This window comes from Bos indicus, chromosome 10, assembly GCF_029378745.1.
Source record: "Bos indicus isolate NIAB-ARS_2022 breed Sahiwal x Tharparkar chromosome 10, NIAB-ARS_B.indTharparkar_mat_pri_1.0, whole genome shotgun sequence".
Classification (NCBI taxonomy): domain Eukaryota; kingdom Metazoa; phylum Chordata; class Mammalia; order Artiodactyla; family Bovidae; genus Bos; species Bos indicus.
Window position 1 is genome coordinate 28,906,120 of NC_091769.1, and position 13,002 is coordinate 28,919,121.

The 13,002-nt window shown below is 41.2% G+C and overlaps 1 protein-coding gene across 8 annotated transcripts in view; it reads right to left on the bottom strand.

The window, feature by feature from the left end:
• Positions 1-13,002, bottom strand: part of RYR3 (ryanodine receptor 3) — a 559,072-nt gene that overhangs the window by 260,186 nt on the left and 285,884 nt on the right. For all 8 annotated transcript variants that reach the window (XM_070797211.1, XM_070797214.1, XM_070797210.1 and 5 more), the window contains exons 13-14: positions 3,674-3,842; positions 2,194-2,329 (exon numbers count right to left, since the gene is read on the bottom strand). In XM_070797211.1, the coding sequence (XP_070653312.1) occupies positions 2,194-2,329; positions 3,674-3,842 (305 nt within the window). The remainder of the gene's footprint in view (positions 1-2,193; positions 2,330-3,673; positions 3,843-13,002) is intronic.

Consider the following 13,002-nt stretch of genomic DNA (forward strand, 5'->3'; position numbering starts at 1 on the left):
GATCTCCTATCCTGCTTCTCAGATCAGCCATAACAAGATCAAACCAGTCAATCCCAAAGGAAATCAACCCTGAATATTCATTGGAAAGACTGATGCTGAAGCTGAAGCTCCTATACTTTGGCCACCTGATGTGAAGAACAGACTCACTGAAAAAGACCCTGATGCTGGGAAAGAAAGAGAGCAGGAGGAGAAGGGGGTGACAGAGGATGCGATGGTTGGATGGCATCATTGATTCAATGGGTATGAGTTTGAGCAAACTCTGGGAGATAGTGAGAGACAGGGAAGCCTGGCATGTGGTAACCTATGGGGTTGCAAAGAGTCAGATGTGACTTAGTGAATGAACAACTAGGGGGTTGAGCTTGAGGCTCTGCAGCCAGGCTGTCTGGACTCAAGCCATAGTTCCATCACTCTTCTAACATGTATGACCCTGGATGAGTTATGAACATTTCTGAGCATCAGATTCTTCAATAAAATGGTCAGAGTACCTACACCTCACAGTGTTGCTCTGAGGATCAAAAAGAGATATCCTACTGCCTGGCATCAACAAATGTTAGCTACTATTGTTGTAATAATTACTACTGAGTTTAAGCCATATCATAAAATGTTAAGAGTTGGAAGAGACTTTATGAGGTCACTCAGTACAGTCACAATCTAATCAGCTTGACCCTTGACAACTTGAATGAATCTGACCTGATTTCTCCAGGCTTCCCTCTGACCTGCTCAACTTTCCATGGATTTCCTCTCAATGGAACATTTACATCAGAGAAAAGCCCTAAAATGCTGCCCTGTTACCATGGCCAAATCATTATCGGTGGCCACCTTCTTGCAGAGGCCAATACTATCTTGCACTGTCTTCTTCCCACAGGCTGGCAGCCTGGGCCCATGTGGCATTGGTTACAGCAGGCACTGGAAGGTCACCATGCATTCAGAGTTGTGAGAAGAAAGATTGGATGCTGGAACATCTCTACTCAATTTCCTTTTTCTTTCCACCAAAATGAAATAAAAACAGGCCAAAACAGCAGGAATCATGACTGCCCAACAAGTGGACAGTGAAAGGGTACACTTTTGAAGAGAGTAGACATCCTCTGACTGCAGGTGTCAGAAGTCTGGAACTGGAGGGTATGTTAAACATATTTTTGCCTTGTTCTCTCATTTTAATGATGAGGTTCAGGGAGTGTAAGAAACTGCCAAGTGCTTCACAGGTAGTTTGATAAAACCAATCACCATTTGCTTCCAGTTGCTGTCATTTTGGAAAGTAAAATAAGTTACCAGTTAACACAATGAATGGCTGGGTTAGTTGTTGTTCAGTCACCAACTCATGTCTGACTCTCTGTAAGCCCATCAACTGCAGCACACCAGGCTTCCCTGTCCTTCACTATCTCCCAGAGCTTGCTCAAACTCATGTCCATTGAGTCAGTGATGCCATCCAACCATCTCATCCTCTGTCTCCCCCTTCTCTTCTTGTGCTCAATCTTTTCCAGCATCAGGGTCTTTCCAGTGAATTGGCTCTTCGCATCAGGTGGCCAAAGTATTGGAGCATCAGCTTCAGCATGTCCTTCCAATGAATATTCAGGGTTGATTTGATAACCCACTGGGTTAGAATCAAGTGGTTAACACAATCTTCCAAGGAATGAGGCTGGATGACAATAGCAGTTTGTTCCATGAAAATGTTAAGGGAAACATTGGCTGAAACCACCCACCCTGGCCAGGCACCACAGTAATCAGTTGCATGAGTTATTTTACAATAGGAGATCCTGGTAAGGAACATAGAACTAACAAAGCACCACCAACAGGAAGAATTTTGGAAAGGTCAAAAGGAGACATCACATATCCTACTGACCTCCCAGAATTCTCCTTGCTGGAATCCATCTTGGCTGAGCAATGCATGCACGACCAGGGAGAACGCGAGTAAGAGTGATTGGCCAGAGACAACCTGGAAACTAATCCCATTACCGTAGGACCCTAGACTGTGAGCCACATGACAGAGCAGTCCTCCCGGGTTCCCTAACTCTCCTCTCCGTCCAGGTGCCCCTTCCCAACAAATTCTCTTGTTTTGTTAGCACATATATCTAGACCACTCATTTCTGAATGTTAGATAAGAGTCCCCTTTTGGGCTCCCCCTTCCTGGAACAAAAATGCCTATAGACCTCCATAGCCACCTGCCCAGGGAGAGAGCTCTGGGCATGTACTTACCGAGCAATTTGTAGAGAAGGTTCAGAATTTCTTTCCAGGCCATCCCACTCTCCTCCCTGGCGATCCCTGCAAAGTGTGCTATGCTATTGTAGATATTTAAGCGATCAATGCAGTTTAACACAAGGGCTAACATTCCCTGTGAAGGCGAGTTGGGAAAAAAGTAAAAATACGTAAGATCTCAGGATCCCTTTTGTTCTTTCCTCTCCCATATCATTCACCTTTCAAAGCTGGTGATACTAATGTACAAACAGACCTTCACGGTGCCAATTTGGGTTTTGTTTTTTCCTCCCCAAAACAAAATATGCATGTCTATGCCTCAGAGACCTAAATAGCATCCATTCTGGAAGTGAGTCAGCAGTCTCCTCTGACAGGCTTGCCCCCACGTGTTTAACTTAAACCAAGGACGTAGTGAGGAAGAGGGAACACGAATGAGTCTCACAGAAGCCTGCTCTGTCTGGTGTGAAATGATTCTGACTCACCTAGAAACAGCCCTTGGATATAGGATCTATTTTTCTTTAAGATGCAAACTTGTGCATCTCCCCATCTGCTCCAAAAAGGGAATTTAGAGACAATAAGACTAAAAGAGGATTTTCTAAAACGACCTTTCCATCTAATTTACAGTACTATGCCACCCACTAAAAACATCTGTGCCCAGCTGTTCTTAAAGAGCAGGAGGGAAATGTTAAGTGTAGTTTCAGCAGCCTATAAAGGCACACAGAAAGTTCCCCCAGCCAAAGTCTGCTCACATCAGAAGGCTCAGTAGGGACAGGTCTACTTCCCACACTTTAGAAATGCCCAAAGGACAAGCCCTGTCCATAGGAATGCAAGGCCGCAGGAATATGACCATGGCCTTAAAATTAATGCCAAATCATCATGTCCAAGCTCAGAAAAGCCATGTGATCTAAGATCACACACAGCCAGGGATGAAGCCAGAACTAGGGCCAGGACTCCTTGAGCCCCAAGTTAGTATTTTCCCCATATCTATGCCCATCCCTCGTGACTCAGATGCTCAAGTTCACCTTGAGACATAGTAGCATCCGTATGTCTTAAACCAGCTCTCCAGGCATTTCTGATGTGGTGGAACCTGGGAATTCATATTTTTCCAACAAAGTTCTAAGATAGTTCTCATACCTTCCAAAATTTGGGAATCACAGCTAATGCCATACTGTCATAGCTGAGATTTTACGAAAGACCAATTTTGGATACATAGGCGACACTGAAGCTTTAAATTAATCTGGTTTGAATGTACCAAAGTACAAGCATGACAATGTTTGCTGCTAATGTGATCCAGGTGCTGACAGGAAAGGGTAACTCCCAATGGATCTTTTTCTTTCCAACTTTCTCTCTTTGCTCTTCTCTCTTTCTTGAACACATGCATGCATGGAGACAGAGACTGCATGGAGACTCTAAATTGCAGTCATCGGGGTACTTTTACCTCTGGACACAAAAAGCGTCTCACTTTTTAATGTTTTGGACTTACCTCTTCCTTGAAAAGATTCTGTCTGTTTTTGAGTGAGCGGAGCTTGTTCTGCTTGCCTTCATGCTGCATCCCCTCCTCCGGGGGCTGGAAGTAGGCAATCAGGTCATGTAAGGTCTGCAGGACTTCTTCTATTGGCAGGGCGACCGGGGCAGCTGTGCGACTGTTTCCACTGAAACCACAGATGGATATGGCTTAGGCAGCGGGTCTCTAGCAGGACCCTGACGAGCGTCCACTAGGTCCTAGCTCCTCCCTGCCCTGAACTGGGCACAGCGACTGGTATGGTTGTTGGGCACCTGGGATAGTCGCTGTACAGATAACCTCCAATTGAAGTTTGCTGACAAACAGCATAATGGGAAGGAATTGCTGATTCAATTTTCAAACCATTTTATAAATCAATGGAAAGGATCCCTGGCTGTCTGCCAGGTCTTCCTTTTTAGGTAGAAGTACTTTTATAGATAATTATTAACCCATAGTTCTTTTAGACTACCACATGTTCCTGAGACAGGTTAAGCATCAGCTGGAAGGGGTTTCATCACTGGTCTCTTCCTCCATCTACATCTTTGTCTTTTGTCTCCCCATGTGTCTTTGTGATATCTCTGTGGGTGTTTTCCTCTTAATGTTTGTATGTTTGCAGGCGCCCTATTTGTTGATGTGTTGACGTCTTCCCTGCTCTGTCTCTCCTTTCAACTTCCTCTGTGTGGCCTGTCTCTGTTTTTCCACCCCCCACCAGTGTCCCATCTCTCAACATTCTTCTTCTCTGCTTCAACACCCCCACCATCTCCCCCTGTTGTGTTCCTCCTATCCTATATGTATGTGGGTCTGACTCCCTATGTCATAATTTTCCAAACAAATCTTATAACTGAGTCCTTCCAACACAGAGAGGCCACAAACCTCCACAGATGACAAAATGACCCTTTGTTTTCCCGTCTCCTTGAGAGGTACACTGGTGAGCTTTTCAGAGGCCAAGGCTAAGAAGAGGAAGCGGGAGTGGATGCAGTCCATGAAACTGAATCTGAGACCCCACTGTCGAGACCCTAGTGGAATGGGAACTTATTTTGTGAGTAAATAACATCAGGGGTTTTCCTCTGTGGTCAATTTCTACTGAGCCATCCTTTACGTTTACTGAAGATGTGCTTACATATCTGTCTGCACACAAGCTAAAGAAAAGATTGTGAGCTAGGCCTCAGACAAAGCTTATAAACAAGTCCTGAAAATATTCAGGTCATGAGATGACAGTAATTCCACTTCTGTATAAAAATGCCAAGTGCACACAATGAGAGAAAGAGTGAATTACAGGCAGGAGGCACTTCTCAGCAGTGTGTCCTCTGCCCACGGCAGGTGCTCAGGAAGTGATTATTAAACATTCTCTGGGATATTACTGGATTCAGAGACAGTGAGGAAGAGAATCCCACATGGATATGAGGTGAAGGTTTGGGAAAGAGAACTCAATCAGGAATGACTCCCCAGTTGCACATTCAGTAAGAATGAATACGTTTTCCTCAATATTTCTGAGCTAGTTGCAGAGTTTTTTTTTCTCTCCCTCTCTTTTTAAAAATTTAATACTTTCCATATATCAGAGACACTCAGGCCAGTCAAGTGAAGAGTATGTCCTCGTGTGATGAGAAATGAGGATGAGAGAAGAGGTCTGTAGGCATTTCTGTAGCTTGATGGGGCAGCACATCAGTATACAGAGGGTGGGAAAGCCCAGGTTACAGTCACTGCCATTTAACTCTGAGGTCCTTGGAGTGCCACTAAGACTCCTGTGCTTCAATTTAACTGAAACATAGGAAGGTAGACACTATGTTTGCCAGGATCCTTCTGGGGCTAATTTTTTTTTCCTGTGGGTTCTAAGTGCTGGATCACTTCATCTTGCCTCTTGAAGAAACATCAATCTGACAGTCCTCCAGGGAGAATGCTTCCTTCCTTCAAAGGAGAACACATAATATATGCTTGGCATTGAGGCCGCATCCTCTGAATGGCTTCATGATGCTCGCAGTCTACTCTAGAACCTCGGGGTAGGAGACCCAGATGGATCTAGACAGACAGGGACAAGAGGATGCCGCAGTTCAGAACTAATTACAACTGGCCCCCGTCTCAGCTCAGCCTTCCTGCGGCCCCTACAGCCACTGTCCCATTATGTTCTCAGATCTTTGACAAGGACTTCTTTTCTTAAGTAAATGCTCAGGTGATTCTGAGTATTTACCACACTGCTGCTGCTGCTGCTAAGTCGCTTCAGTCGTGTCTGACTCTGTGCGACCCCATGAACTGCAGCCTACCAGGCTTCTCCATCCATGGGATTCTCCAGGCAAGAACACTGGAGTGGCTTGCCATTTCCTTCTCTAATTCATGAAAGTAGAAAGTGAAAGTGAAGTCGCTTCAGTCGTGTCTGACTCTGTGCGACCCCGTGGACTGCAGCCTACCAGGCTCCTCTATCCATGGGATTTTCTGGGCAAGAGTACTGGAGTTGGGTGCCATTGCCTTCTCCCATTTACCATACAGTTACCATAATTATTTATATATCATTCCCCTCCAAAAGCTAAACTCAGAGGACAGCTGGATAGCATCTTCTCTCTCCAGCAGGACATCTGAGACTCCTCGGTCCATCACACTGTTCATTTGTCCTATGGGACATTTCCCAACAACCACACAGGGGATGATGAGACAGTACAGGAAACTTAAACATTATCTTCTTCATTGTTCTTTCTTCTTCATTCTTTATTCCTTTAACTTGTTCTTGCAGAAGGTCAATCTCTCTGGTTTCCATTTGTACATCACATGCACTGTTGGTTTCTCAAAAGGGGTGAGAGAGGAGAATTTATTTCCAAATTATGCTGTCATCCATCACTTTCCAACTCTTGCAAAATGTAAGCACCGTGGCTTTTGTAGCCCTCACCTCTGCTGTACTGGTTTGTTATTCATTAGCCTTCCTTTCTTGTAAAACATCCTGTGTCAGGGAGAATCAAGAATCTCTTCCACTGAAGGTGGGGCTTCCAGAAATGAGGAGCTCAGTGAGTTCTTTCTCCCAATAAAAGTGACAAAATTGGACAAAATCATCCAAAAAACTGTTTTAGGATTCTGGAAATTGACCAAAGGTATACAGGAAATTGAGAAGTATTTTTTTTTTTTTTTTAATAATGAACCTTGGTAAGAACAGTGGGAATCTACGATATTTCAACCTGAGATAGTTCCCATCCTCTCCCCTGCTGCTGCTAAGTTGCTTCAGTCGTGTCCGACTCTGTTCAACCCCATAGACGGCAGCCCACTAGGCTCCCCCGTCCCTGGGATTCTCCAGGCAAGAACACTGGAGCGGGTTGCCATTTCCTTCTCCAATGCATGAAAGTGAAAAGTGAAAGTGAAGTCGCTCAGTCGTGTCTGACTCTTAGCAACCCCATGGACTGCAGCCTACCAGGCTCCTCCGTCCATGGGATTTTCCAGGCAAGAGTACTGGAGTGGGGTGCTATTGCCTTCTCCGGTCCTCTCCCCTAGCTCCAAGGAAAAGAAGGTCTAACAGGGTGAGGCAGGCCATGTGCAAGGTCCCAGACAGACACACTCCGGAAGAACCAGAGGGGGCCCCAGGTATTATTCATCTCTGGCTGAATATGATGAAGCCTTGTGCAAGCAGAAAGTAAAATTCAGGATGAACTTAAAACTGCCTGACCTTTGGACATATTATCCAACCCACACACAGGTCTATCAGCAAAGGGTAGGAGGCTTGCCCCACAAGAAATAAGTACTCCAAGCTGAAAGTCAATGACATGAGACACTTACTAGAATCCATCCTGAGAAATAAAGAGCAGTGGTAAAGGTTACTATGCAGTTCAATGTAAAACAATATGAATATGTACCAATGTTTCTCTTTTTTGTTCTTATACCTAATTAAAAATGCATAAAACAATAATTATAAAACTGTATTGCTGGGCTTATACCACATGAAGCTATAATATATATATATATATCAGTATTGTCACAAAGGAGTTGAGAGAGAAGAGAACAATATTGGAGCAAAGTTGATTTACTTGTTAAATTCATATTAATGTGAAGTAGATTATTTCGTATCAAAGACATACTAAGTTCCCTAGAGCAACCAAGAATGTAACTTAAAAAAGTAGTTAAAAACACTCAAAGGAATTAAAATAGTACTAGAAAATGTCAATTTAACACAAAAGAAAGCAGTAAAGGAAGAATAGAGGAACAAAAAGACATATAAAAATCAAATAGCAAAATGGCACACATGAAACCAATCATCTGAATAATTACACTATCTATAAATTGATTACACACACCAGTAAAAGGAAGAGACAGTCAGACGGCATTTTGGGGGGAAAAAAAGGTTCACGGTATGCTATCTACAAGACACATTTCCAATTCAAAGACGCAAATAAGTTGAGAGTGAAAGGACTGAGATACACCATGCAAACAGTAACTGTAACTAGCGTGTGAGACAGCTGGAGCGGCTCTACAAAATAAATTGAGACAAAAAATATTCACATAAAGAGGGACTCAGCCATAAAAAAGAATAACCTTCTGCCATTTACAGCAAAACAGATGGGCCTAGAGAATATTATTCAGGGTGAAACAAGTCACACAGGAAAACACAAATACTATATAATATCGCTTATATGTGGAACCTAAAAAAATAATACAAATCAATGTATATATAACACAGACTCACAGACACAGAAAACAAATTTGTAGTTAACAAAGGGGAAAAGGATGTGGGGAGGGGCAAAATAGGGGTATGGGATTATCAGATACAAACTATTATGTATAAAATACGTAAGCAACAAAGATATATTGCATAGCACAGGAAGTTATAGCCATTATCCTGTGATAACTTATAATGAAATGTAATCTTCAAAATTGAGTCATCACAGTGTACATCTGAAACCAATATAATATTGTAAATCAACTATTTCAATTTCAAAGAAAAGAAACACTTGGGGATAATTTAAAAAAAAAAAGAAAAGAGGGCGATATTTTATAAGAATGAGTTTGGGAGGAAGATATATTTATTATAAACTCCTTGGTGGCTCAGATGGTAAAGAATCTGCATGCAGTGTGGGAAATCTAGGTTTGATCCCTGCATTGAGAAGATCCCCTGGAGAAGGGAAAGGCTACCCACGCCAGTATTCTTGCCTGGAAAATTCCATGGACAGAGGAGCCTGATGGGCTACACTCCATGGGACTGTAGAGTCGGATGTGACTGAGTGACTAATACTTACACTTTCAAAGCACCCAGTAACAGAGACCAAAATATATGCAGTAAAAATTGACAGAATTGAGGGAGAAATAGACAATTCAACAATAATACTGATTTCAATCACATTCTCAAGCAGATAATGTAATAAACTATATAAATAAAGGACAAAACCACACCATCAACTCAATAGACAGAAACAATTTGACAAAATCTAACTAACATTCATTCAATATAAAAAGCTCTCATCAAGCTAGAAGTAGAAGAGAACTTCCTCAACTTGACAAAAGACATCTATGAAAATTCTGCAAGTAAGTACCAAACTTAATAGTCAAAGACCAAATGTTTTCCCACTAAGATCAAGAACAAGACAAGGATGTCTGTTCTCTCTACTTTATTTCATATTGTAGTAGATGTTCTATCCAGGGCAATCATGCAAAATAAAATAGAAATGAAGGGCATTCATTCTTATTGGAAAGGAAAAAACCACTCCTTTTATTCACAGATGACACGATCCTGTATGTAGAAAATTCTAAAGAATCCACACCAAAAAATACCCCCGCTATAATAAAAAATTTCATCTAGGTCATAGGATACATGGCTGACATGTTAAAAACTCAGTTTCTCCATGTTAGTATTTATAGACACCAGCAGTGAACAATCTGAAATGAAATTAAGAAAAAAATGAATGAAATTAAGAAAACACCTCCATTTGTAGTTGCATCAAAAATAAATACTGTATAGGTTTCATAAAAAAAGTGTAAGATTTACATACTGGAAATTCTAATATCGTGTTGAAAGGAATCCAAGAAGAATAAATGAATGGACAGACATTCTGTGTTTATGGACTGAAAGATTTATTAAGATAAAAGTTTCCCAAAATTGATGTGTAGATCCTTTGCAATATCTATCAAAATCCCTGCAGGCTTTCTTACAAAAATTGATAAATTCACCCTTAAATTTATATGGGAATGCAAAGGATTAAAATAATATCAAAAAAAGTACAACATTGTAGGAGGACTCTATCTGATTTTAATACTTATTATAAAGGTATATTAATCAAGATAGTGCTATTTTACTATAAACATGTTTTAGTATGTGAGATGAGTATACTTGTGTATCTCTCTCTCTCCATATATATACACACACACACATACACACACAATCATATATATATACACATACATGTATATGTTTTTGTCAGAGAAGGCGATGGCACCAACTCCAGTACGCTTGCCTGGAAAGTCCCATGGATGGAGGAGCCTAGAAGGCTGCAGTCCATGGGGTCGCTGAGGGTTGGACATGACTGAGCGACTTCACTTTCACTTTTCACTTTCATGTATTGGAGAAGGAAATGGCAACCCACTCCAGTGTTCTTGCCTGGAGAATCCCAGGGACGGGGGAGCCTGGTGGGCTGTCATCTATGGGGTTGCACAGAGTCGGACACGACTGAAGCGACTTAGCAGCAGCAGCAGCATACCTTTTTGTGTATGTATGTGTGTACAATTTATATATGTAATACGTATTTAAAACATACTCACAGAAATACTTTTTAGCAATAAGAAGGAACAGAACACCATTACATATTGCAATAGGGATGAACCTCAAAAATGTAATGCTAAATGTAAAGGCCAGATTCAACAGACCACATATTGTATGGTTTATCAATTTAATGCATTAAAATGTGAGAGAAGCAGATGATTGGTTGCCTGGGGCCGGGAGTGGTAACTAGTATAAACTGCAATAGGCATAAGGAATCCTTTTGGGGTGATGAAAGTGTTCTAAAACTGAATAGTAACAATGGCTGTACAGCTGTATACATTTATTAAAATTCACTGAGTTGTACACTTAAAGGGATGGATTTTATGATATGCAAATTATAACCCAATAAAGCTGTTTAAAAATAATTTTCCCATTGTTAGGCATGTAACTCCCACTGAATTTTTAAAAATAACAGCTTTATTGAAATATAGTTCATGTATTATACCATAATCTATTCAAACGGTACAATTGTTTTTAGTATATTTACAGAGTTGTGCAACCATGACCTAAGTCAATTTTAGAATTTTTCATCAGCTTTTCCTCAAATCCCATCCCCCTTATCACCTGCTATCATACCATTCCCAGCTGTACTTTGTTTCTACAGATTTGTCTATTTCAGATATTTCATATAAATGCAGTAATACAATATGTAGTCTTTTGCGACTGGCTTTTTTTCACTGAGCATGTTTACAAGGTTCATTTATGTTGTAGTGTGTGTTAGAACTTCATACCTTTTTACAGACATATAATATTCTGGTATATGGATACAGCACCTTTTATTTATTCATTCGTCAGTTGATAGACATTTACATTGCTATCACTTTTTGTCTATTATGAGTAATGCTGCTTCGAACATTTGTGTACAAGTTTTTGTTTGGTTATCTGAGGAGGCCTTACAAATAGCTGAGAAAAGAAGAGAAGCGAAAGGCAAAGGAGAAAAGGAAAAATATACACATCTGAATGCAGAATTCCAAAGGACAGCAAGGAGAGATAAGAAAGCCTTTCTAAGTGATCAATACTAGGAAATAGAGGAAAACAATAGAATGAGAAAGACTAGAGAGCTCTTCAAGAAAGATAGAGATACCAAGGGAATATTTCATACAAAGATGGGCATAATAAAGGGCAGAAATGGTACGGACCTAACAGAAGCAGAAGATATTAAGAAGAGGTGGCAAGAATACACAGAAGGACTAAACAAAAAAGATCTTAAAGATAACCATGATGGTGTGATCACTCACCTAGAGCCAGACATCCTGGAGTTTGAAGTCAAGTGGGCCTTCCGAAGCATCAGTATGAACAAAGCTAGTGGAGGTGACAGAATTCCAGCTGAGCTATTTCAAGTCCTAAAAGACGATGCTGTTAAACTCTTGCACTCAATATGCCAGCAAATTTGGAAAACTCAGCAGTGGCCACAGGACGGGAAAAGGTTGGTTTTCACTCCAATCCCAAAGAAAGGCAATGTCAAAGAATGTTCAAACTACTGCACAACTGCACTCATCGCACATGCAAAGTAATGCTTAAAATTCTCCAAGTCAGGCTTCAACAGTACATGAACCAAGAGGTTCCAGATGTTCAAGCTGGATTTAGAAAAGGCAGAGGAACCAGAGATCAAATTGCCAACATCCATTGGATAATCAAAAAAGCAAGAGAGTTCCAGAAAATCATCTACTTCTGCTTCATTGACTATGTTAAAGCCTTTGACTGTGTGGATCACAATAAACCATGGAAAATTCTTAAGGAGATGGGAATACCAGACTACCTTACCTGCCTTCTGAGAAACCTGTATGCAGGTCAAGAAGCAACAGTTAGAACTGGACATGGAACAATGCACTGGTTCAAAATTGGGAAATGAGTATATTGAGGCTGTATATTGTCCCCCTGCTTATTTAACTTATATGCACAGTCCATCATGAGAAATGCTGGGCTGGATGAAGCACAAGCTGGAAAGAAGATTATGGGGAGAAATATCAATAACCTCGGATATGCAGATGACACCACCCTTATGGCAGAAAATGAAGAGAACTAAATAGCTTCTTGATGAAGCTGAAACAGGAAGGTGAAAAAGCTGGCTTAAAACTCAACATTCAGAAAACAAAGATCATGGCATCTGGTCTGATCACTTCATGGCAAATAGATGGGCAAACAATGGAAACAGTAAGAGACTTTATTTCCTTGGGCTCCAAAACCACTGCAGATGGTGACTGCAGCCATGAAATTAAAAGACACGTGTTCCTTGGAAGAAAAGCTATCACAAACCTAGACAGTGTATTAAAATGCAGAGATATTACTTTGCTGACAAAGGTCCATCTAGTCAAAGCTATGGTTTTTCCAGTAGTCATGTATGGATGTGAGAGTTGGACCATAAAGAAGGCTGAGCACTGGAGAACTGATGCTTTTGAACTGTGGTGCTGGAGAAGATTCTTGAGTCTCTTGGACTGCAAGGAGTTCAAACCAGTCAATCCTAAAGGAAATCAGTTCTAAATATTCATTGGAAGGACTAATGCTAAAACTGAAGTTTGGCCACCTGATGTGAAGAACAGACTCACTGGAAAAGACCCTGATGCTGGGAAGGATCAAAGGCAGGAGGAGA